This window comes from Manis javanica, chromosome 4 (assembly GCF_040802235.1).
Source record: "Manis javanica isolate MJ-LG chromosome 4, MJ_LKY, whole genome shotgun sequence".
NCBI classification, from domain to species: Eukaryota; Metazoa; Chordata; class Mammalia; order Pholidota; family Manidae; genus Manis; species Manis javanica.
In genome coordinates this window covers 52,547,696-52,574,879 of record NC_133159.1, presented here as the reverse complement: position 1 = coordinate 52,574,879, position 27,184 = coordinate 52,547,696, and the positions used below count along the sequence as shown (strand labels likewise).

General features: G+C 39.7%; 1 protein-coding gene across 8 annotated transcripts in view; it reads right to left on the bottom strand.

Moving 5' to 3' along the window:
* The window catches only part of ROR1 (receptor tyrosine kinase like orphan receptor 1), a 383,873-nt gene that overhangs the window by 8,753 nt on the left and 347,936 nt on the right, over nt 1-27,184 (bottom strand). For 7 of the 8 annotated variants that reach the window (XR_012130193.1, XM_073234068.1, XM_037024367.2 and 4 more), the window contains 3 exons: nt 25,579-25,896; nt 23,721-23,966; nt 9,733-9,944 (listed from right to left, as the gene is read on the bottom strand). Coding sequence is in view for 7 of the 8 variants with exons in the window: in XM_073234068.1 (XP_073090169.1) it covers nt 9,733-9,944; nt 23,721-23,966; nt 25,579-25,896 (776 nt within the window). In the remaining variant the exon portion in view is untranslated. The remainder of the gene's footprint in view (nt 1-9,732; nt 9,945-23,720; nt 23,967-25,578; nt 25,897-27,184) is intronic. The other variant, XM_037024370.2, reaches the window with a different exon arrangement.

Sequence of the window (27,184 nt, the reverse complement as noted above, 5' to 3'; positions counted from 1 at the left end):
TTAGACAAATGACAGAGTACATTTTGACCCCAAAGTGTGTCTTGTCATATCTCACCAATATCCAGTAGGCCATATGGCTTATAATACCAATTCTTCTCCAGCCTACAGAAGGAAGGAGTAGTTCACCAGAGCCAGTCATAACCAAATTTGGGAATTTGCTTTGGAAAGAGAAGAGCAGAAAGCACCTAAAAGGGCAGATTTTATAAAACCCTTCCTTGGAACACCTGTATAGCCAGCCTGGAAGTACCCAGAAAAAACTGCTCGGAGCTTGGTTTCAACAGAACAATTCACACAGTGATCTTTTGCATTTTAAAAATGCTCAAGTTACTTGGTACAAATGTGTCTTAACTATAGACTCATTTTCAAATTTTACATAAATCCTGAACTAGTTAAAAAATCATAAAAACCCTTAAAGAAGCAGTCAGCAGACTGTACGGTGACGGCAGGAAATTAGCTGTATTGTTGAGGAACAGATGGTTTACATTATACAAACCCTTTAGGCTAAACTTGTTTAGGTCTGGCATATTGTAAATTATATTTTAGTAATGAAAGTGAAATGACCTCTGCTTGACCTCAAGTGGGGTTTGTCTGTTTGAACCAATGTAGTGGAAAACTATGAAAGAAAATGAAGTCATAAAGTTTTGGCAGTTCAATTTTGGCTCATTTCAAGTTAAGGGGTTATAAATCTGTTTAGTTTTTGTTTGACAAGTATTTGTCATACAGGGATGTACAAAATGTAAAGAAGTGTAAAATACACAGGAGGCACAGTGCCAAAGTAAACCAAGTACAAAGGAAAATTGGAATGAATAGGGTCCTGGGCTCCTATCTCTTTATCACTCCCTCCATTAGTTGAATGACAAGATGGGCTCCGTTTATTATATGCTGTAAGGCAATTAAGTACCTTAAAAACTGAAACAGGCTTTCAGTTTAAATGTTAACATTTTTACTTCTCAAAGTAAACACACATCTGCCTCAGCATGGTTTTACAAATTATATAATTTTGCAGGGGAGAAAAATCAAAGTTGATGTAAAGTTGATATATCATTCTAAAATTCAATTGTGGCTTCTTCCCATAGCAGTTTTTGAAGAGCAACTACATTAGAGCTTAAATGAGCTCTTCACAGAAGGAAAATGAAGAGAAAACAGTGTAGATGTGAATCACTTGGATGTGAGTCAGATGTGAGTACCGCAGCACTGTCTAAACTGAGGACACAGAGGTCAGGCCAGTGGGTGGTACTGGGTCGTTTCACCAGAGAGATGAATACTAAGTGGGACGTGTGAACTTTTTAGATCTAATAACGTTAAATATGAAAGCAATGAACTGTGGGTCGAGTTTTAAAAAATTGTAATTATGTAGGTGACAGATGGATAAGGAGGACAGACTCAGTGACTTCACCTCTTTCCACTTTGGGAAGTTAACCATGGGTGATAGCGCATTTGAAATGCCTCCTCTGGGTGACACAGCTCACTACCAACCTGCCATTTCCCAGGCACTTGACGTGAATGATTACCATAGGAAATGAGGTGAAGGTTTTGTGATAACCACCACCATTTGTGTGCAGCACGGATCCCACTTTGTGACTTTCTGCCTCTAAAGTAGGGAATGAATATTCTACTTTGAGTCCAGCTTCAAGTAGACACACAGATTAAAAAAAAAAGCGGAGCTACATGAGGTAGAGAAAACCAGGGCCCAGTACAGGAATGTGGCTTCCACAGCAGGAACTGAAGGAGAACTGAAGTGCATGTACATACAACTGACCCACGTGTCTGTAGGAAGAGAAGGTTCCAGACAGTGGCATTTGTCCTCAGCCTCATTAGAGTTATAATGAAGCAGATTCTGGCCCTGTTAAAATTAAAGGGGTATTTTGGGTAAAAGGGGGACACTGCCAGATACTTTTTCTCTTTGGAAGCAGTTTTCCCTGAGATCTGTATTTCTGTGGGACTTACTTGCTCTCTGAATCTCAAGTACTGACCAGCATAGTGTACATCAGAGCAGGCAATGGAATAGGAGGAGCAGTGCTCGGGCAGGGCTTGTTAAAATGCAGATTGCTAGGCTCCACTCCCAGAGTTTCTGATTCTGTAGGTCTGAGATTCTGACAAGTTCCCAGGTGATAAGGGTACTCAAAGCTTTACTTTGAGATCCACTGGAATAAACGAGTATGACTTTCTGAATAGACAATTAGCTCAGTGACCTGGTGGTCTCTGCTCCTTGCATGTTGAGTGACCACAGGGTGTCTGAAGAACCTGCTTGAGCAATTCTTATACAACACAGAGAAAATAATATACTCTGATTCAGAAGATGCTTTGGCGATGCCAGCTAAAGAATCTAAGAACCATGACTGGTCTTTACTGGTTTAATATTCTGCATGGCTACTGTCTTAGTGAGTTTCAAGGTTTTGAAATATAAATCAGGCTATAGCATGGGCCATGTCATTAATTCATTCTGTTTTCACATGTAGCCCATAGTGTGGGATAGATTTTAATAGCTGGTTGCATCAGTCAGTCAAGTGATATTGTATACCAAAGAGTATATATATAAGGAATAGTGTAAGAACCACGCAAGAATCATCTGAGCTTAATAATAGCTACCACGTATTGAATACCTACTATGTGCCAGACACTGAGATAACAATGGCTACCATTTGTTTTTGGAGTGCTTACACTTTAGGCTATAAGGACTTTATACATATTAACTCCTGTCAGCCTCACAGTAACACCATGAAATTGGACACTATGACTTTATCCCCATTTTACAGATGGAGAAACTGAGGAATAGAGCAGTTATGTGATCCCACCGCTGGTAGGCAAATCCCTGGGCTGTCTCCCTAATGATGACCACTCTGTACTCCCTTATTTGCTATGTGCTTAATGCATCAACTCATTTAATCCTCATCACAACCCCACGAGATCCATACTATGATTATCCCCATTCTATGGATCAAGAAATTAGGGCATTCAATGGTCAAGTAGCTTGATTAAGAAGCACAACTCTTAGAGGGTGATGCCAGGACTCAAATCCAACTATGTGTGACTTCAAAGTTGAAGCATTTTTCTGGGAAGATGTGGCCATTTTCATTCAATTCTCAGAGGGCTCCATAATTTTAAAAGCATGAGGCCCAGTGGTGTAAAAGTGGACTGTCAAGGTGTAATTGCTTTCTGGTTTCTCTGTGACCTAGGCCTTACTCTGGTTGATTCTCTATCGCTCCCATTGGTTGGTTTGGACAAGCGAACACAATCTTACCTCAGCAGCCTTTGCCCGCATTGGGCACAAGAGCCTTGGAGAGTGTACAGATTTCTCAGTATCTGGATCTGGCAGTTAACAGGAATCTGCTTGACTCCAAAGTCTATTTTCCTTTCTTGTGCATTGTACTGGTTCTTAGATGAACAGTGTTGGAATTGTGAAACAATGGACTCTACTCGTAAACGGAAATGATCACATTTTAAAAGCTTAAAGGCCACAACCATTTTATTTTGGGAGGTTATGGACATTTTCAAAGATTACAGCTGAACTAAGTTAAGTGCCTTCTGGCTTATGTAATCAGATTCTAGAGGGAGTTTCATCCAATAGTTTACCACATTTGTTCAGAGTTCAGCTGCGCTTTTCTGGAAGTGATTTAACTTCAGAAGCAGTTCTTTTCTCTATCATGTAACTTTCTGATAGCCAGTTTGAATGTATGGTGGGGACTAGGGTTGCTTCTCTGGTGGAGTTACTTTAAAATGTCAGTGGGAGAGGGTCTATTCTGCCTGGAAATAGGCAGAGCAGATGCCAGTCATTCTATCATCAGTTTGAGCCACCAGGTGCTCCTAACTTGGGCTTGTGTGTTTCAGTCGGTCTGAAGGTTAAGACAGCAGAGGGAGACGGCAAAGGCCTGGGTTTTAGTTTTGGCTCTGCTGCTTACTAGCTGCATGACTGTGAGCAAGGTCTTAACCTAAAGCTTCAGTTTCCTCACCCCCCCAAATCAGGCTCACTTAGTACCTATTTCAGAAGGTTATAATAGAGATTCCATTGAGATAATACATATGATGTAATTTAGCTTATTTGTAATACCCATTTATAATATATCCATTTATAATACTAATTCTTTTTAGCAGTAAAGTTTCTACAGACAGGGTGAAGCTGAGGCTCTGTTCTGGACTACTTCCCTGTCCTCATGCCCCAACCCTCTCCACCCTGGTAGGTTTTATCTGGGTTAGGAACAAGGGGGGTGGGGGGTGGGGGGGTTATGCTAAACCTGATGGGCACAAGGAATACCAGATATACCCAAATAGCTACACCTCTGTCATTGCTGCCGTGATTCCCTTGCCTCTGTCCTCAGCCTGGTCAATGCTGTGGGCTGCTGGATCCTAAAGCTTCCTCCCCAGCTCACATACATTATCCTGAGTATAGCATTTAGGCGTCACCTAAAAGATCTGTATTTTTCTTATCATCACTGTTATTAAAAATAGTGACTTCTAGCTATTGAGTACCTGTGAAGTGCCAGACACACTATCTCAAAGTGTCAAAAATATCCCCAAAACAAATCACTCCAAAAAAATTGGTAACCATTGTTATGGTCTCCATGTCTGGCACATAGCAGGTATTCAATAATAGCTATTATTAAGCTCGGATGACTCTCGTGTGGTTCCTCATACATGATTCTGTATGTATACAGTCTTTGGTATACAGTATCAGTTGATGACTAATGCAACCAGCTATTAAAATCTACCCCACACTATTGGTTTAATGTGAAAATAGAATGAACTAATGCCATGGCCCAAGCCATAGCCTGATTTATATTTCAAAACCTTGAATCTCACTAAGACAGTAGCCATGCAGAATATGAACCCAGTAAAGACCAGTCGTGGTTGTTACATTCTTTAGCTGGCATCGCCAAAGCATCTTCTGAATCAGAGTATATTATTTTTTCTGTCTTGTAGAAGAATTGCTCAAGCAGGTTCTTCAGACACCCTGTGGTCACTCAACATGAAGGAGCAGAGACCAGGTCACTAAGCTAATTGTCTGATTAAGAACTATTAAGAGCCATCTGTCTTTGTTCTATAGATGAGAAAACAAAGGCTCAGAGCTCATGGCAGTAAACAATGGAGCCAATATTTGTAATCGTCTCTCTTGGCCTCTAAATCCTCGCTCTTTGAAGTTTATCAAACTACCTCCCCAAAAGAGATGAAGAAAAAAATGTGTGTGGAAAGGTACCTCAGGATCAGAGAGCACAGATTCTTGGGTTCTGGGAGGAAGAATTTTATAACTTGAGATCGGTCCTTCCAGATTGAGAATCGTGATGTCAAATGGGAACTAAAGTGAGGCAGGAGGACAAAATCAGCACAGGAGAAGAGGGAGGAAGGACTGACAAACACTAGAGGATGCTCCTAGGTAGGGAATGAAAAGGAGAACCAGTGAAGAAACAGGAGACAAGAGGAGAGACAAGAGAAAAAGTAGTTCAAGATGGTGGTTAAGAATATGAAATGCTCCAGAGAAATTTGACTTGACAAAGACTTGGAAAAAGGCCATTTGATTAAATTACATCACCAATGATTCCCTAGAGGAACATGCCAATAAAGCAATGAGCTCAGAAGCCTAGGGAGACACTGGCTTTAAGGAATGAGTGGAAAAGTTACTGAGGATGTTTTAGCACCACGTGTGGTGACCCTGGGTAAGGACAGGGGCTTCAGAGGGCTAGCTGGACTGCAGCAGGGATTGTTAGACAGAAGCATGTGGCTGGCAAAAGGGACAGGCCCAGAGGACATAATCAAGCATCAGTACATTCAGAAACTACTGTGGCTGGAAAAGAAAAGGACTAATGAATTATCCTGAAGTGAAAAAACAGAGAGGCTGGCAAGAGATGAGGGTAAACTGAGAAGTAAAACATAGCCACCAGCTTTAGAAAGAAGGCGAACCCTGCTTTCACCTCAGTGTTCCTTCTATCAGCCGGGAGGAGCATGAGAATGGTCCCCAGGCCAACCCAGGCTTCGGCTGTTGCTTTCCCCAGCCCCTTGCCCACTCTTCTTGCCCCCCATTCTCAAACTCCTCCACCTCTTACTTCTCTGCACCTAAATCCCATGGAGGTGACTCACACAGGGAAGGACAATGGGTCCCTGTGCCTGAGAAGAGGCTCTGCCCTCTCTCCAGCTCCCCAAGAGCATGCTTGGCAGTTTTTCTCTCTTAGGAGACTGCCCTGTTCTTCAGACACACGACGCTCATGAAGGGGCAAAGGGAAAGAACCAGAAAGAAGGGTAGCTAAGGTTTCCAGGCTGCTTGGAGCAGGTGCATTTTCTCCAGTACCTTTAAGAAACACCCACTCAGACTGTAAGATTTGTAAGGAAATATGGAAAAATCCTACTTTGTTCATGTACCACTAGAGTACTCATCAGAGGACTTTAAATGTGGAAAAGAAGAGATTATCTAATCTAATTGAATGGCTTGAAATCTTTTGCTGAGCAGAATGGAAGGAAAATAAACAAACAGTACTTTACATGAACACAGTCACTTCCTTCTCAGGGTGGCCCGGCAGTTGGAGGTGGAGCGAGGGGGAGCCCTTCCACTTCCTGACTGTTGAAGATGCCTCTCTGGTCCACTGACTTCCTTTCCCCACAGATCAGAAGGAAACTCAGCAAAAATGTTAACTTCCAACTTCACCATCCATGTCTCTGGGGACTCTAGCCAGGGCCCGTCAGCCAGTCTGTCTGCAGCTTCCGATTGTCCCCTCTGCAGGGTATGGATTTCTAATCTCTCAGAGGAGCCTCTTCTTCTAATCTAAACACTTGGGAAAATTTCAGCAGCTCAGCAAGTGGAGAGAGATGGAAATAGATAGCTTGAACCCTGACGGACACAGTCATTTGAATGAATAAGAATCCTGGAGTCTCTGATTTGCATTGACCAAGGAAAAATAAGAACCAGGCCACGGCAGACCAGCTTCCATCCTTCATTCTTTTTTCATCCCAGCCTCCAAATAGCTTTTTGATTTTACTCGGGCAGGCTGTTTGTTCTCAGGACTTTTTTCTTTCTTTCTTTCTTATGTGTGTCCCTTCCTTTAGATTTCATAGGTACATGTAATATTTATGTGTCAGTGACCTTGCAAAGTAGTTTTAGAGATTGACTGTTTACATTTAGGAATTTTCTTTAAGGTCTACAAAGTCCTTTGTGCTTTTTCCAGGAAAGGCAGTCAGTAAGAACCAAAACAAACAACTGAATAACACAAGTTTGATTGAAGCCAAATCTCTTTGGAGAGTAAGGAAAAAAAGAACTAGCATTTGTTCCTCTTGTGTCCTTTCTCCTCCTCAACCCAGGCAAATATACCCAGGCCCTTCTTCCTTCCAGCCTGGTTCACAATTACTCGATACAAAATCCTAAGCCTTGTGTTGGCAGTATCTTGGCACTGGGATGTTTTGCAAGGGACACTTCAGAAATGATCCAGAAATGATGAAAACAGTGTTTACTTCACCAAGTCTTTGGGGTACATTTGTCTCTATGACCATAGAGGGTGGAGGACTATATTATAGCTCTGGCCAAATTTCACATGATCCTGGCAGGACTGCGTCTATTATACAGGCCTCTCAAGGATTTGTCACAAGCCAGGATGATGCCTGTAGATGGTATTCAGCCCCAAACAACCAAGTGGACTCAGAGTTGTTCACACCACCCACCACTCTCTTTCCCAGCAAGGTTTGTTCTGTGAAAAAGTCATCATGGGGCAACTACAAGAACTGTAGACTTGAAAAATCCTATGCTCACAGTTCATCTCTTCTAATTACTAGCTCTTTGATTTGGAGCAAGTTACATAATCTGGATGAATCTCAGTTACCTGGGTTGTAAAAGAGTGATAATGATACCTATCCTCTAGAAGAGCTGTGAGGATTAAATGAGATGATAAATGTAAAAGCTCCTGGAATACTTCCTTGGTATATACATAATCAACATATTTGCCTTTCTCTATGTATGCCACAAAGATCTCTGAGATCTTTATTTGAAAAATAGCATAAATCCAAAACATTGAACCTTTTGGATATCATGTGCTGCAAATCAAACCTCCGCTAAAAATGGAATTGACTTGCAGCTTTGAGGCTGACCTACAAAACTGATAACTTTCCTAAATGGAAGTGACTCTTCCCATGGTTCCTGCCACAGTAATGAGGAGTCCACCCCTCCAGAATGGTGACTGCTGCATAGTGACTATGTAAACCAAACTAACCTGAATCCCTCTCCCACCCAAAATGTTGGTGTTTCTATGGCTTCTCGACACTTAATAACAGAAATGACAGGGTAGGATTCTCACAGAACAGACTGTTGCACTAGAAGTTTGAAGTCATGGGATATATGAAAGGACAACAAAGTGTTACTTCATGAATGTACAATAATATTAACCTTTCTTTTCTTCTACCTTTGTAAGGATTAAGTGTGATATTACATAACATGCTATGTCCACTAGCTAGCAGCTAGGGTGTCCAAAAAGTTGAAACTCCACCTCTACCCATCCTCCAAGCCACTTAGTGAATTCTGTACTTTTCTGGTCTATGGGCATTTTTATGGTAAAAATTCATACTTAAGAGAACAGCAGTTTTGCTTAGAATACTTAAAAATGAAATTTTAGCTTTTAAGAAACCCAAAAATCTTACTAATAAATATGACTTTCCAATAGGCTTAAAATATTTCTAAGACTTTTTAAATTAAAAAAAAATCCAACTGCAGAGCAGAGTAAAATCAAATGAGGGCTATATGTCCATCCTGATTATGCTTCTGTACTAAGGATTAGTTAATTTGAGTGTGAAGACTTTTTTCCTACAACTGGATTAAAAGTGATACATCTTTTCTTTATGAGGGTCAAAAGAATAATCCGATCACTAACCCACAGAGAAGAGAAATATTTGTTTAATAAGTGAATGAATGTTCCTATGGAGTTGGAATGAGAAGAAAAGAGAGGTTTTAGGATACAATACTGAATTATTTCAATGAAATCTTTTTGCTGAAAAACCTGGGACTGAGGCACTAGCTTTCCAGAGAGAAGGCCTCTGTTGTATTTCAGGTCCAAGATGTGGTGTGTGTGCTCCACTTTAGGTAAGGGGCAGTGACCCTGGGTTCTTCACCAGGACTTCAAGCAAACCACAGGTTGAAAGATGTGAAGGAAAACCTGAAAGGATGTGGACTGATTTAGCCCAGAGAAGAGATGGCTAAGGTGGGCTATCACAGAAGAGCCTTCAAAGATTAGAAAGGACAACACTTAAAATATGCTTAAACCAAAGCAAAGTGGATTTAGGTTAGGCATAACAAGGATTTTTGTTTGGTGGCGGTAAAAAACACATCAGTGATAAGTACATACTCATTGGTGTGCAATAAAAAGGATTTTTCGACAGTGAAGTTAATAAAAATGTTGGATTTCTCTCTCAGTGTTCATCTCTTTCTCTTTGCAAGAGTACAGAATTTCCTTCTTTGAAATTTTGAAAAATAGCTCCCATTCTGAGTCCTGAAGGGCTGGGAGAGATGATCTCTTCAGGATTCCTGTCACCCAGACTCCATGGTGAGGCAGTGATATGGCCGGCCCAACAGTGAGGTGAACATACTAATGAGAGTATGTGTACTCTGCCTTGGACAAAGTTAGAGATGTATGGTTATGCTGAAAACAAACTCCAGTTCTTATAAAACTCTGACTCCATATCATTGGATTTCTAAGCTGGGGGGGATTATAAATTTTGCTTTAACTGAAAGCCTCTAGAATAAATGCAGCTCTGTACTGCTAATTTTACCTTGGGTTTATATGCATTCAGCATTGACATCTCTACATTTTGACCTCTGACGTGTTTTGGTTGCCTCTGGACAGGTGGTGACGATGATTTCTGGTTATTGCGGCAGACACAGATGAAGAAGAAGAGTAAAGCAATAGCCAGAGGAACAGCAACGCTTGGCACCAGTATGTACAAGATTTCCATTTTATTCTTCTCCTTGGAATCTTTTGAATCTGGGTGCAGAGATGAAAAAGAGCAAAGTTATAAGAGTTCAAATAACATGTATAAAGTTACTTTGCGTAGTTTAAAATGACCTCCTATTCCTCTATACACACAAACCCACTTGAGAAAAAGAGAACCATAGCTTATTACAATTTGTTTCTATCAAACCTTCAACATAATTTATCAAAGTTTAAAAGTTTAAAGTTCAAATGTTTAAAAGTGCAGAGGGACATTATGAAGACTTTGCATGTGTTTGGGTCCCCCTCTGATGTTGCCTCCCTTTAGTGGGAGACCTGCATATCTCTAACACTTTAAAAGTTAAACGCTGTGGGAATGGACTGTATACACGTAAAAAGCGTTAACATGGACCACAGGGCTCTTCTTCCACTGGCTGCCAGACCAGGTCAACCACCACAATGTGGTGGGCCAGAAATCATGCCCCCAGTGTGGCTGGTTTGGACATTCAGGGCCAGACCTGTATCTTCCAGAATCAACATCATTAAAGAATCCTGGCCCCAGTGTCCACAAGCCACAGGCCTGAGAGTATGGGGGTCTGAAGTCAGGGCAGCTCAGTCTCTGATGAGCTGTGTGACTTTGAACAATCATTCACCTCTATGGGCCTTACATTTTCTCGTCTGCAAAAGTGAAGTATCTATTTTGCATGGTGTCTGAAATTCCCTCCAGCACGGCACCACTATATAACCTGACACTCTTTTGAAACCTAAGAACTCTTCTTAAATGGTTTTGTATGAACCCAGTAATTATGAGAACTAACAGTTTAAGGTATATTTTTGAAATCTTATACATCCCCTGAACCATTGCTTAGAAGAGAATATCATATGTATAGAAGGACATGAGATATAGTTTTCCTTTTATCAGTTTGAGTCTGCCCTACATACTTAGGGCATATACTATCATTAATGAGTTACCTGACTGGTAAAACAAACACAAGAATTAAAGGGATTAAGTAATGCATGGCTTGGTCACCAATAACTACATCAGTTATCATGCTTTAAAAAAATCTTAAGTGTGAAAATTCAGATGGACACAAAATTCAGAGATGATTATTTACTTAACAAAAGAGTCAACCATGTGTCCATGCACTTATCCTCTCACTTGTTCAGTAAGTCAGTAAACAAAAGCTACTACTGCCAAGCACTATCCTAAGTGCAGGAATATAAAATTATATACGACATGTCCTTTGCCCTTAAGGAGCTCATGGTCTGGTAAGGAAAACAGAGGAGAAGCAATTACAGCATGTTGGAGATGCTACGAGGGAAGTACGAATAGAATGGTGAAGAGGCCTCCAACATCCCACTGGAGCTTTCCTTGTACATGTGAAGGAGAATATACTCTGCAGAGGGTTTGCTCCTTCTTTAGGAAACTCTTGATCAGTGAGATAGAGCAGTCACTCATCACTCTGCTTTCTCCCCACACAAACAGACTCAACACAAGAAGTTAGCAGAGGACACTAAACCTGGGTGGTGGGACTGTGCTCTGTGGGTCAACCCTCAGAGGTGGTTGGAGAGGAGTAAAATCTGCTCATTGAATAAACATAACATTTTAATATTTACAGAGTGTTTTCTACTGGCACAAAATCTTATTAGCTATTATTATTAATATGGGCCAGGTACTATTTGAAGCGCTTTCCACGAACTCATTCATTTTATCCTGACAACCAAGCCTATGAGGTGGGTGTCAACCTTATCCCCATCTTTACAGGTGAGGAAGTTGAGGGACAGAGTGGTTAAGTAATTGGAAGGACATGCAGTAAAGAAAAGCTGGGACTCCTTCCCCTCACCCCTCCTGCTCTAGCTACTATGCTACACTGACCATAACTTGAGAATGGCTGTTGTTTTGCACCTATTTTTCTCTTGGTAGGATTTCTTGTTTCACAGAGGTAGGAAAGATGAGGGAGGTCTGAAGGTGGGGAATACCACTGATGCTTTGCCAGAAATGCTGCTTTTGAATTCCCCACTTTATAAACAGTGGCAGATAAACATAACCCAGGCATCTCTGGAAGTCATTGTACTCATTCTAGTCATTAGGAACTTAGTCTCCGCGCTTTAACAACAATTATATCTACATGTTTGTGTTTGGATAGAAAGAAAGCACATGGAAGAGTATCTACCACAGGGCCTGGCAGATTATCTGTCTATCATCTATCTGTGCATCCATGCATCCATGCATCCATGCATCCATCCATCCATCCACCCATCCATCCATCCATCCATCCATCCATCCATCCATCCATCCATCCATCCATCCATCCATCCACCCATCCATCCATCCATCCATCCATCCATCCATCCATCCATCCATCCATCCATCCATCCATCCATCCATCCATCCATATATCCACTTTAGAGACAATGTAGCAGAGTTAAGGCAGGCATGTTTTAGAGTCAGACTGCAGATCACCTTTATCATTATCTATGTAACCTTCAGCCCCACTGAGCAAACTCATCTGTAAAATGGGAATGGTAATACCTCTTTCATAGAATTGTTAGAAGTAATAAATGAAGTAAAATGGAAAGTATCTGTTTTGTACCTGTGACAATTGAATTTCTCTTAGTGTTTCCCCCTTACCCTTAGGTAGGAAAGGATTCAGAGCTAAAGGCTTTGGGTTGGGAATCTTAAGTAATCTTCAGCAAGCAATAAACTCTTTGACCTCCATCTCTTCATTTATTCAAGGGGAATAATAATATCTGCTCTACCAATCTTATTTGGGTCATGTGAGAGAGAATGTTTATGAAAGAACCTCGGAAAATCGAAAACTACTACACAGTTATTGGATGCTATGATTATTATTAACATTATAAAACACTTTTAAATTTCTCAGTACCCTGGTGGGGGAGAAATCCCTCGTGTTATTCTTGGATTTTCAGTGAAATCATTATAGGGATAATGATTACAAAAGGAATGAGGCTAAGTTAGTACTAATGTAATGCTAGTCATTTTTCTGGCCCAGATTTTTTAGCAACAAGAGAAAGGAGGGCTTTCACCTGTCTGGCAAACAAAGGAGTCTATTTTGTACTCATTCCGTATCAGATTATTCATGCCTTTGATTGTAAACTGGGGGTGGGGGACAAATCCCCTGTAGGTTTGCAGGAGAATAAACTTCAAGAAGCTAAATCCTTTAAACATAGTAAAACTTAGCTCCTTCCGATTTACACTGAGGGAATGTAAACGAGCACAATGTCTTCTTGCCAAGTGAAATAATCAAGCAGAACAATACATGGTCATGTTGGAAGTGACAGGACACATTCAAGCCTATTGTAAGTCTACGATACAACATGCTTACTTTCCTACACAGCTCTCTGCATTTGACCAGATGGCAGTCAGTGACTGACTCAGAACACTTTATATGAAAATGTTCCATAGAACAACTACACTTACTCATGGAAAACTAGAAAACAAACATTTGTCCAACTTCTTTTTATTGTCCTACCATTTTTATGCATCATTTTAATCCAGTGCTTGGTGTTATCCTGATTTTGCACATAGAGAAACAGATGCTGAGAAAGAGCAAATTGACAAAGCTAGAAAGTGGTGGAGTTCAGATTAGATGCAGGCCTGTCTGCCTTCAATGCTGCTTTGCTTTTCAAATTATATTACTAATAAAAATTAAAATACTATATAGTAATATTATAAGTATCTTTGTATGTTGACAGAGGGTAACTATACTTATCATGTACATTTAGTAGTGTAAATAACTACCCAATCACTACGGTGTATACCTGAAACACATATCATATTCTTTATAAACTACATTTCATTTAAAAAAACAAAACACTGGTTTACCATGAGAAAAAAGAAACTATATGGAATTGTTTTTCAGCATACTCCTTAAAATTCCGAGATTCCCTCGCAATGATGGCTAGTAACTGGTATCAACTATCAAAAAGAATCACATTAGAACAATGGAAATTATTCTTACTATTCACTTTAAAGAGTGATGAACATTTCCAATGAATGCACTGCAAAGAAAACTGGCTGAAAATCAGAGTGCTGAAGATTTTTTAATACTTTGGAATAACTGTTTGAAAATAAAATGCACATATTAGTTACATCAACTTAAATACTTAGGATTTTTGAAACCAGCAATTTAGCCTGGATCACATGATCGATTTCCTTTTAGAAATCAAAAATTTGGTATCACAGTTCACATCTGACATTCCTATTTTATTTTTACAATGATATGCAATACTTTGATTAGTAATTAAATATAATGAAGAAAATACTCCTTTCTTATCCTGGGACTTAAAGCAAGGTAAACAGGATTTCTCATTCAAGAGGTGCTTTTGTAAAGTGAAACATCATCTGGGATATTACTTGGAGTTAAAATAAGAAAACTCTCAGACCATAAATATGGCAAAGTTGGGAAGAACCCATACAGAACCTTGGAATTCAAAGTAAATTAAACAACTTAAATTAGGGCCTTGTCTGAAAAAGTGTTAGAAATAATAGAAAACAAACAGGAATCACTACCATTTATTATGTGAAAATCACAACATAAGAGGGTCTACAACAGATAGGAGCCTGCACCCGGGATCTGTCAGCCACCAGCAGGAAGCCAAAGGGGAGAAGGTGGTGACTAGGCCTCGAGCGGGTGTGCTGGGCTCGGACATTTGCTTCTTAATGATGCAAATACTAAGTATGCGACCTATTGCCTTAGGTATTCTCAAATGAATTCTTAAAAGACTCTGATACACCAAATACAGCGATTCAGTTTTTTTCTCTTCAGAAAATGTTTTACCCACAGTTAAGTTAGGGGTAATAACTCATTTGACAGTACTTGAGAAAATCTTAGTAACTTGAATCACAGGAGTTCAGTAGATGTTTCTATAAATTCTCAGGGCCTCAGTTTTCTCCACGACAAAAGAAAAGAGTTGGGCTAATTTTAAAATTTTTAATTAAAAAAACTAATGGTGTTAAAGAAACACATAAAATTTATCATCCTAACCATTTTTAAGTGTACAGTCAATTGTGTTAAGTACATTCACATTGCTGTACAACAGATCTCCAGAACCTTTTCATCTTGCAAAATTGAAAGGACCCTCCCTCAACAGCTCCCTGTTGACCCTCAGCCCCTGGTGACCACCACTCTGGAACTTGACTACTTTAGACACCTCAAATAGGTGGCATCAGTATTTGCCTTTTTATGACTGACTTATTTCACTCAGTAGAATGTCCTCAAGCCTCATCCACATTGTTGCCTATGACAGGATTTCCTCTTTTTTAAGGCCAAATAATATTCCATTGTAAGTATACAACCACATTTTCTTTGTCCATTCATCTATCAATGGGCCTGCTTCTACCTCTTAGCTATTGTGAATAATGCTGCTAATGTGAATATCTCTTTGAGATGCTGCATTCAATACTTTTGGATATATACCCTGAAGTGAGATTGCTGGATCATATGGGAGTTCTGTTTTTAATTTTTTGAGGAATAACCATACTGTTTTCTATAGTGGCCATACTGCTTTGGCTTCCCACCGACAGTGAAGAATGGTTTTAATTTATCCACATCTTTGCTAACATGTGCTATTTTCTATTTTTTGGTACTGGCATCCTAATGGATGTGGTGTACTGTCTCATTGTGGTTTTGGTTTGCATTTCTTTAATGACTAGAGTCTCATAAGCTTGTTGGCCATTCGTGTATCTTCTTTAGAGAATTGTCTATTTAGGTCCTTTGCCCACTTTTTAATTAGGCTAACTTTTAAGTACCAAAATTCAATAGGTCTTATATAAAATTAAACCTTTCATTTTTGATAGAATATTTTAGATTGGTAGACCAAGCACATTTAAACTTCATCAAAATATCTGATCAAGTGACTCACAGTATCTTTATGGATAAAAGATGGAAGGTTAGATAACAATATCATTAAGTGGAGTTGTAATTCACCACATGCCTGTATCTTGATAATGTTAATTAGCAAATCAACATCAAATTGTAGAGGGCTATGCTTGAAGAAACCTGCCTTTTCAACATTATCATCAACTACCTGATGAGGACATGTTTACCAAACTTGAAAATGGCCTGAATCTAGGAAAGATACCTAAATGATTATAGAAATAAAATGTTAGTGGATCATACACAACAGGCTAAAACTATTACCCCAAACCAGGGGAAATTTTATAAATAAATATTATAGCTTGCAGTTAGGTTAAAGTCCTTGCTTAGAGAAGTCCACCATGAGGCAAATCTACTAAATAATTTTTGATGTAACCAAACCAAACAAACAAATAAGACTAATAAATTTTATTTAAGACCTGAAGGCCCAGTTGGACTCAACGACAACATGATAAGATTACTTCAAAAAATTTGGTCCAAGGGACTTGTAACAATAAAATACCCCTCACTGGCAAAGCTGAGTAATGATCAGGAATATCATGGTCCTCTTCTACCTCATCTGGTTAAAAAACACCAAAAGGTGTCTTCAATTCTAAGAGTCAGGTTTTTAAGAAGGGTTTTGAAAGAACAAGAAACATTTAGAGGAAGAAGAGTGTGGGTAAGAAAAAGCTGGAGGAGCTACATGCTATTTAGACCAAAGAGAAAACATCAAATGAAGTATGTCTTAGGTGTCTTCAAATTTGGATGAAAAATTACACCAGAGGTTATAAACTGGATCTAGTACATAGACATGTCCCTTGTTCCTTTTTTTAAAAATTTGAATTAGTGGCCTGATTTTTTTTGATATCAGACTTCACACACAAGTTTTAGGTTCTCACTTACAAAGGCAGATATTGAATAGTGGGAGCTCTCCCATAACCACTTTGGGGTGGAGAGGTGTCCCTGTCTCTGAAGGTCTGTGGCCATGTTCAGTCAGAGGCTGGATGATTTCTGTCATTCCTCTCAAGGTCCTTTGATTTTAGTTGACGTTCCTTATTTAAGCCCTACTTGAACTTTTGACTTCTTATGAAGCAACTGATTTAAAGCCAGTGCTGAGTATTTTTCCTGAGTGTCCTTGGTCTACCAGATCCAGTACCAGTCCTTTCCTGCCCAGCTTTATGCTGAGCTGACCTCTGTGGACATTATCAGTGGGCACCCCTGCCCTCTGGCTTCCAGTTAGGTTCAGCCAGGACAAAAGAACTGCTCAGGACAATGAAAGGGTTCGGCTGACATGTTCCCCTGGCTCCCTCCTTGCTGGGCTGCAGAAGGTGCCTATCTGCCTCTGTGGCTGCCTGCCACAGCCTTTGGACAGCCCTCTCTTCAGCCTTAGCTACAGTCCAAGAGGTAAGCTGACCAACTGCTCCCTTGATTCTGCAGGCTTAGAATGGTAATGCCTCCCATTCCAGCCAGCCCTGGGTCCTGCACCTTATTGGTTTCCCCTAACTCTGCCAACACCTTTATAAACATTCTTTATAAAATTCTACTTGGTCTCTTTGCTTGTGTCTTTTTTTTCCTGCCAGAACCTAACAGCAACAATTGCTGTGGTACTGTAGCTGACATCTGTCACCAAAGAGTTACAATGACAAGAAGCACTTCTTATTGGCATAATGGTGGCCCAAAGGGTTAAGAGCATCTCAAAGCCTATTGCTAGAGCAGCTAACATATTGGGTAAATGACTCAGTACACACAGGGAACAACAGAAAACCTTTCTGTGAAAATTATTTTATATTAAAAATGTTTATGGAGCATGACTTAGTTACAGGTTTTGGGTAACTATTGTTCTTTGTCAAAAATGTATAAGGATGGGAGAATAAAGGACATCTTGAAAAATCTCTGTAGCATAAAAATAACTCTTCCGGAAAGCTTCAAACTATACAAAGCAGTGCTCCATTCCTTCCTCCTGTCCCCCACCCCACCATCCAGTTTGCTGTAATGTTCAATTTTGGTTTGAAGAAATGGCTGAAAGACAAATTACCTTACAACAGGTCTTTTATGAAATATAGGAGAAGACTGCTGACAGAGTGAGTTAAAAACTGCAGTGTTCACAATCTGGAAAACATCTGCTTTGCCCAAACTGTAAACCAGCACGTTATAGAAAATGGTTTGTGACAAAGCAGAACCCAGGGTGGGTATTTGTAAGGTCATGGGACAAATCAGGGCTATTCAGGCACAGAACTGGGCAATGTGCCCTTTGGCAAACTGTTGCAAGCCAAGGACTTAAAAGGAAACACAAAAGCAACAAGCCAGGTATGAAAAGTCCAGATGGCACCAAATGGTCCACTACTTTTCTTATCAGTGGGTACTCTTTGGTGAAGCTGCTTTAAGAGTACAAACAAAACCACAGCTTGGAAGTTCTGTTGTTTGGTAGAAGGAGAAACATTTATTTAGGTTTTTCAAACATGCTACCCTGGCAAGTAGAAGAAATGTGGCCACAAAACTTGTAGAGTAAAATAAAGGGCCAAGGTTTGAATACAAAACACTAATACAATTGAGTTCTGAGTCTCCATAAAATTCAAGAAAAAAACACATAGGGAATCTCAGTTAATGGGGAAGAAAGAATGTAAGTGGTAAGAATGCAGCCCAAGTAAAAAGGCCAGATCCTTGCGAAAGGAGCTCTCAGAGAAATAGACATTTTCCTCATTTCGACCCCTAGAACTGTATAGAAAAGCAAGGATAAGGACTACCGTGAAACTGTGAACCTGGGAGGTGCACCTAGGTGCCAGGTGGAAAGAACATATGCAAATGTTTCTACTTTGATTTTGTTTCCACCCAACCCACGGTGTTTGGCTTGGAAGGGGCCACAGGAACGAGATAAAAGCCTCGTGAATGAAGGTTTGCCGGCAGGTCTCAGGGAAGAAGGCCTACTCCAAGGACTGGGGACGTGTGGCTGCCAGGAAGGGAGAGAGATGGGACTTAATGGGAAAACAACAGACACTGCAAGCCTGGGCAGAGCTGCTTGGGGAGTGAGCCCATATTAGGGCTGAGGCTAAGTGGAGGTCTCTCTAGGGTCTCTCCAGGTAGATGTCTTTGTGACTGGGGCTCCATTCCTGCATCTGTGGAGCTGCGAATAATAAAATCAATGGACAGCATCCCAAAGATCTAGAGTTCATAATGATCAAAGGGGAGTGGAAAATGATAAAGGAATGTTTGTTCTTCTGAATAATCTAGAACATGTTCTTTAGTTGTGGCATGGTAAATGGAGGAATGGACCTAGAGTCCCCTGGTCCTGGTTTGAATTTTGGCTTTAGTAAAAACAATATTGCCTCAGTTTCTCCATCAGTAAATGGAGATGATACCTTTATCCTGTAGTTACTATGAGGATTAATTAATTCAACAAATTTTATTGAATATCAACTAAGTCGTAGGCCAGTTGCTGGTATAAAGAACTTAGCACAGTATTCAATGAATAGCAGTCATCATAAAAATGCAAAGCACATAACCGCGCACATCAATGTTGGGAACTATATAACAGAGCTTAATGTGATTAGTATTTTTTCCATCTAATTCTTCCACTAGATTGTAAGTTACATGAAGGCAGGGTCTGATCTAGCTTGTTCACACAGTCTGAAGCATAAGAGAAGCTCAACACATACTGGTTACAGTGAATGACTAAATAAATAACCACTCTAATTGTTAGATACCTGGGAAAGGGAAGAAAAGAGAGGGGGGATGAGGGGTCAGGTCTTGCACAAACTATCTTTTGATCCTTCACTTCCTCCAAGCACTGTCTGGACACTGCACATAGTCCTAGCTGAGCCAATTCCCAGAATTCTCATATTTGGTTGTATTTAATTTCATATTCTGTCTTAGAGTGAAAGTTCACAGATAAAATGATCTGCAGCAGACTGTTCTCAAGTGCCTTTATTCTAGAAAGTACAACAAATGCTCACATTCTGCATCTAATTAGGCGTATACTTCTTTTAGCCTTACTTAGTTGAAACAAAAGTTATCAGTAGGAAAATGAGAAACCCCATGGAGATTTAGAAATCTTCAGAAGTTCAACTTAACTAAAGAATGCAGGAACATTCCCAAGAGACTCCATTCCATTTGGGAGGGAGGAAGAAAATGACTCATTTCAAATCTGCCATGCAAGCTTACAACTCCTTGTAAAATGGAAAGTTATTCTCAGTATCTATCTATCTTGCCATCCATCCATATACCTACCTATTCTACCTACTTTCCTATCTGTACATCTACACACTGTATATCATGTACACATGATATATGTACACTGTGTATATACATCTTATATCATGTACACATATGTATGTATATGATACATACACTCACATACATATAAATCATGGAGGTTAGGACTGGCTATAGGTTTGAGTCCTGGGTTCACTTCTTATTAACCATGTGGTTTTGGAAAGTTATCCAACATCTCTAAATCTCAGTTTTCTTTTCTTGGGTAGAATAAAACCCAGTGTATAGGGTTATAGAATTACTACACATGAGGTCAAGCATAGAAAACTTATCATCTCTGGCTTATTGTAAGCACTCAATAAATAGTAACTGCTGTTTAATATTGTTATTACATAGTCCAAATTGTATAATTTACATAATATATAAAATATGCTATATTCTATAGTCTAAGTTATATAATTTCTATCCAATCTTGGCACTATTGACATTTTGGGCTGGATAATTCTTTGTGTGAGTTTCTCTATGCATTCTGAGGTATTTAGCAGCAACCCTGGCCTCTAACCAATAGATGCCAGTAGCACTCCCTCAACCCCACCGAGCTGTGGTGCCCAGACCCTGTCAAGTGTTCCCTGGAAGGCAAACCTTCCCATTTGCAAACCACTGGTATAGAACAAGGAGCAGCGAGTGGCCCGAGAGATAGGAGACATGGTTCCTATTAACCAATTTGTGATCTTAGGTAAGTCCAACCACTTCCCTGGGCCCTGGTTTTCTCATATACAGTAAAATAGAACAGGAAATTCCTACTTTATCTTTCATGATTTTTCTAAGGATGAAATGAAAAAAATCAAATGCTCTAAAGAAGTGTTATAAAAGTAGGATTCTGTTATGATTATTTTTTTAGAGGTGGATATTGAAGGGCAATTACTAGAAGCCTTGTCTTGGGACAACAGCTGATGCCCACCCGCTCTGTTCTTTAATATTTAGACTGGGGAGCCACTGGCCTCTCAGCAGCTTCCTACTGATCACATGTCAAGCATTCCTTGTCCCTTTAATGGATATATTTGTGGCTTAGTCTAAAGAATTTGAGAGAAATTATTTTCTTTCAAAATGAAATAAAAATATTATTTTTGAAGAAACTATTATTGTGGGTGGTGAAACCGTCCTGTCATCTCCATATTCAATTTTCATCTAAGTCTCTCTCTCACATGACTATAATTAACAAATCCTCATACTTTTAGGCTGTGTTCTCTGTAGATTGATATTCAGAAAGAAATATTCTGAGGGACTCCAACATCAATATGCTGATACAATAATATATTAAGTAATACTATGCTGGATTTCTTCATCAGTAAAGGAAAACTTTTTGATGTCATATCATATTATGGGGATCAGTATATTGGCCACCAGTATATTGTTGTCATTATTTCACATATTTACAAAATATCTTTAAATGTGAGATAGCAGAGTGCCTGGGAAAAGATTATGAGCTGTGAGTTTGGTCAGAGCTATATGTAGACAGATGAGGGTCCAAGGTCAAATCCCCTTAGTTGTGTGACATAGTACTTCTGAACCTCAGTGGAATACATTAACACCCACCTACAGTGTGGTTATGAATGTTAAGTGGAGATGAGTATGTGAAGCGTGGAACATCGTGCAGATACATGGTGGATGTTTTTGTAGATGGAGGTGATCTTTCTTTCTGTGTCCATAGTCTTAAAGACTGTTAAAGGATTTCTTTCATTCCTTAGAGCTTGTATTGAGTCAGATTGCTTCAGGAAGGCAATTGAAATGAAAAACAAAACTTTTTATGGTATAATTTAGAGTCTTGACTTAAGCCAGTTGTAATAAAGCTTGAATCAGTTTATCAGCAATCTTCCAGTTTATGAGCAAATAAATTGTTTCCCTAATTCTGATGGGCATTAGTTGGAAATGAAGAGTCAGAAGTTACCTAAAGTACAATGGCATTCACCCAGAATGGAGTGAGCAATATATTTCTTCCTTAAAATAATTCATTTGGTCTCCTTAAGGACATGCATCAGTATCCTGAAACAGCACAGTAGAATAACAAGATGAGCCTGGAGTCAGACAGACCTGCCATTCACTAGTGGGGTGACTTTCAGGCTCTCTGAGCTTCAGTTGCTTCATCAGCAACATAGGGTTAATATGCCTGTCACTGTGTCAGGGCGAGTACAGATAAAGCCTGAGAAAACCCCAAGTACTGTGCGTGGCACATGGAAGGTACTCAGCAAGTGTTGCTCTTATCCTAGATCTCTTGCACATCTTTGTACCTTGCCTGGTTTAGAAGAATAGATGGGGCAACTAAGTAAATGATTATAAACCTACATTTTGTTTTTATTCCTTTCCTATTAATGTTGTACATTGCATGTGAGAAAAGTCATAAATTACTAAGTGTGAACCACTTAAAAAATATAGGATAATTTGCTTTAAAGATTTTAGTGATGGCTCTGGAAGACTTTACTTCATAATTGTTCTTTATGCTGCATATGAAGGCATTTTAAAGTCCAGAAACACAAAAGGGGTCTGTCTGATCACCTTCCTTTCAAACTTGGCATGTTTAACCCTCCATAAAACTATTTTGCAGAAGACAATATGGTAACAGGTAACCTGTAAGAATGAAATTGTAGCATAATAGCTTCTCAAATTTTCCTAGAAAAGGTTCTTTTTAATATTTTTATTACTTTTTTCTATGGACTTCTTTAGTGTTCCATAATATTTGTTCTAACTTCTATTGTATCAGACATACCGCATTCTGATTGTAATGTGACTCACATTTTATTTCTCTTTCAACCCCCTGCTCCACAGAGGGCTCTCAAACAATATTTGGTAAAATGAGAGCAAACATTCCTGTCTCTATAAAGACTGTATGCTAATTATAGTAGATTCTTCTTTATATATTGTTATATGATAATTATAATAGATAATATTTATTAAACATTCCCTATCTTCCAGAAACATCATAGGGTTTTTTGGTTAACAAATCATTTATTTTCACAATAAACCCTACGTGTATATCATTATTATCTCTAGCACACTGTGGTGGCTTCCTAGAAGTAACACCCTGACTCTCCAACCAGGCCTGGGAAACCCAGCTGACAATATCCATGAGAACGGGGACTAGGAAGGTGATCAGTTTCAAAATAGTCCCCAACTCCAGGTTTCACCAACATTGTCATTCTCTGTTTCTTACCCTCCAAACATTTTCTAGAAAAAGGAACACATTAATTCAGGAATTTGACTTTCTTTCTATACTTCTGCAGTATAAAAAGATAAGAACAAGGACACAGTTTATGCACAGACTTCCCTATATGACTGAGTAATGGCTATAGATTCATCCTACCTTGTAGGTGTTCTCAGGGACACAGGGAAACAGTTCTTTTTCTGTTTCCAATACACCATGCACTTGGCCATGGACCACTGTTGGGTAATGTCTTTTCCTACATGAATTATTGTGGTAAGCATTTCACCTGTGTCTCTGGGAGATGGTGCCTCTTACACCTGCTGATACAATGGCTGCAGTACAAAAGCAGTTTATACCTTAAGAGTGTGCTTTGGTGCACTAAAAGGTGTTTTATGTAGAAATAGCAAGGTTTATCTGTCCTAGAAGCATAATTTGAAATGAAACAGACACTATCCATCTCCTTTGCCCCCTGAAATAATTCTCCTAAGGGAAGGGGTGTGGGGTGAGGACCTTTTAAAGGAGACTGAATACATTAAAGGCATTTACCACATGCTGGGATGTCACACAGGTCAGACTTAAAGTTTTCATCCAAGGTGAAGCACCAGGGAGCCTCCTTCTGATTCCCCGGGTTTCGGCAGTAGGAATGTCCTCCGCTCAGCTCTGGGAAGCGGAGGCCGGTGAAGGTGTGCGTGTGTGGATACTGAGAATTCCACGGCTGGCACTGGCGCCCCGATTTGGTCACACTGACGGTACCCCGGTAGTCTACACCTGTGCTGTTATAGCATTTGTGATCTGAAGAACACAAAAGAATAGCCCAAACTATGAGAACGAAATCGAGGAGCTGCCAGAGCTCCCAGGCAGCGGTTTCTGGAGGGAGGACTGCGATTGACCTCATGGCCAAGGGTTCCCTGCGGATCGGGGCCATGGGGGCAGCCTCCCTGCTTGCTTGGCTGGGACACAGGGCCTGCCTGGCAGTTACATTCCTGGGAGGATTTAAAGCCTGTGCTTCAGGAATAAAGCCAGTCCTCCACAAGTATTTTTAATACTGATCACAGAAAAAAATCATGACTGGGGCAAGACCTGAGGGCACAGGAGTAATTTCCTAGTGAATGGTTCAGGGAAGGTTCAGGCTAAATGGTTCTTTCCATTTCTGTCTGATGGCCTTAGACATGAATCATGTGATGAAGAATCTTGTTCACAGGAAATATTTATTAAGGGCAGTGAGTTACGGGTTTCTCACAGGAGTCCAGGCCATCTCTGTGCTAATGGACTGGACACCCTTGAGGGGCAGGTCCTAGTAAGTGCTTCTCCCAGGTGAACACAGGGGCTGTTACTTGAATGCACTGCAGAACTCCGAGTTGAAACAAATGGAAATTTGGAGGGGTAATGATAAGTTGATAGTAATAATAGTAATAATGATATTGCTATTATTTTGTGCTAAGCATCGTTCTAAGCATTGTAGATGCATTAGCTTATTTAACTAATAAAATAGTATTAACTACCACAGGAAAACTAAAAAATTACCGATGAGTTTAATTCTAGATGAATGGGAAATGTACAGAGTAACAGTTTTTTGTTTTTGTTTTTTTTGGTGGTGATGAGAAAATACAGGATGGAGGAGGCAAGCCCCTATATACAGTATATATTTTTAAGTTTCAGTACAATATACATTACATTTACCATTAGTGCATTTAGAACATTTAAAATATTATTCAACCTTCATCACTATCTCATTCCAGAACACTTACATCATCCCAAAAGGAAACCCTATATTTATTAAGCAAAGCAGTCACTCCCCACTCCCCATTCCCTGGCAACAACTAATCTGCTTTCTGTCTCTATGGATTTGCCTTTTCTGGATATTTTGTATAAATGGAATCATACAGTGGTGTCTGGCTTCTTTCACTATCATAATATTTTCAAGGTCTAGCCATGTTACTGCATGTAACAGGATTTTATTCCTTCTTATGGTTGAATAATTCATTATGTGGATATACCACAATTTGTTCATTCACTAATTCATTGATGGACATTTGGGTTATTTCCACCTTTTAGCTATTGTGACTTGAGCTGTTATGAACACTTATATGCACAAGTTTTTGTTTGAACACTTTTAATTCTTCTGAGTACAAACCCAGATGTGGCATTGCTGGGTCATATGGTAACTCTTGTAATGTCATGAGGAACCAGCAACCATATTTTTTAATTACTATGTTCATGAAGCTTCTTGAAAGTAGGCACTGCATCTAATCCACCACTGAAGGCTAACCACTCACATGGTATTTTACTGGAAGGTAATCCAACCACCGATATGAATCATTACTGTGCATTAAGGTCCAGTTTTCACTATGCCATGGGGTTGCTGCCCCGAAGGCAGTACAGAAGGTCAGGGGCTACCACCTACTTTTATTTATAGGATCCGCCATGGGAATTCCAATCCGGATACAGTTTGCAGCTTCGGGGCTTTCTGGCTGGGGGAGATCTTCACAGTTTGGCAGTTTCAGCCTCATCAGAATCATGGGATTAGATCTTGCAAAAATGTACTCGGTCTGACACAGGACGTTTTCCAGGATTTCACATTCATCGCGACACAAGTCACGAGGCTTTGGGATGGATGAGGTTTCGTCACAGTATGGGAAGGCGTAGTGGCACAGGGATGGAATGGCAAACTGAGAACATTTATCAGATAAGTGACTGGAGGTGCCAATCATGGTGAAGGCAGCTGGAAAACAAACACAATTATTAACTCCCAGGGGCCAGGGTTTATCTCCTCTGGTTATCTAGTCAACAGATACCAGATATGAGCATGCATTGGAAGGAATCTGCTGTGCTCAAATAGACAAGGCCAAGAGAAGGAGATTCATTTCAGATGTCTAAGCAGCTTACTTTCACTGGCTTGAAAAAAATCATTTTGACTACAAAGTTAGAAAAACAGGATTAAGTTACACATGTACCATTTCCTAATAAAAAGAATTAATTAGGTTAAAGTACAATATATTTTTCATTTTTACTACAAAGCAACAGAACTTTGTTTCATCCGGTACTTTTTATTAGTTTTTTGAGGCTTCTAAAACATTTGACAGCTGCAGGGCAGAACTTGCTTTATGCAGTGGTTGAGCCTGATCACAGGACTGAGTTCTATGCTTTGCCTCTGAGTTGCTGGATGACTTTGGGTAACTTGTTTAATTTCTGTGCGGTCTGAATACATTCTATTCCATCTTCTGAAAAATGAGGCAATTTACTTGGAAGTTCTTAAAGAGCACAATGCACTTGTTCCATTGTGTACATGGAATATTTATTAGTGGTTGCCTAACCTCTTATCCAGCATGGTATTCATATACAAAAACGGCACCAGCCTTCCTTGTATACCTCCTCTGACAAAGAGCTTCAGCCTAACAAGACAGCCTAGAAGGCTGCTTGCAATTGGTACACTGTTTCCCAAAGTATTTTCCTCAGAACATTAACTCTATAGAATATTAATAGTGTTTAAGAAACTAGGGTTCTATAGCCAAACAGGTTTGGGAAACGCTAGGTTCAACAGAGTTACATAGATTTTTTAAACTGTACTATTTTCCAGTAAGCTAATATCCACTGAACATGTCCCAGAGAGGATTATTATAAATGGGTGACCGAATATTCGTATCAGAACTCCCATTTAATTTTGTGACTACGTAATAAAAAGTATGTTAAAACATTCTTTTATTAGGTTGAAATGCACCTTCAACAGCTCCTCCCCATCAGTCCTGCTTCTGACCCCTGGGATTTCCCAGAGGCCTTCCTCCTGAAAGCAGAGAGGAGGCGCCACTTTTGCAGCAAACGGCACCTACATCTTCCTCCACTTGTTTCTCAGGTTAAACAGCGTCCCTGGACACAACTTAGTTCCTTTAAATTCCTCACAGGACATAGTTACAAGATTTTTTGCTGCCCCGTGTGCCTGTCTCAGGTTTGTTCTTACCTTTTTAAAAAAAATCCTAGGGCTGCCAGGTAAATGGTAAGGCACCCAGTTACAT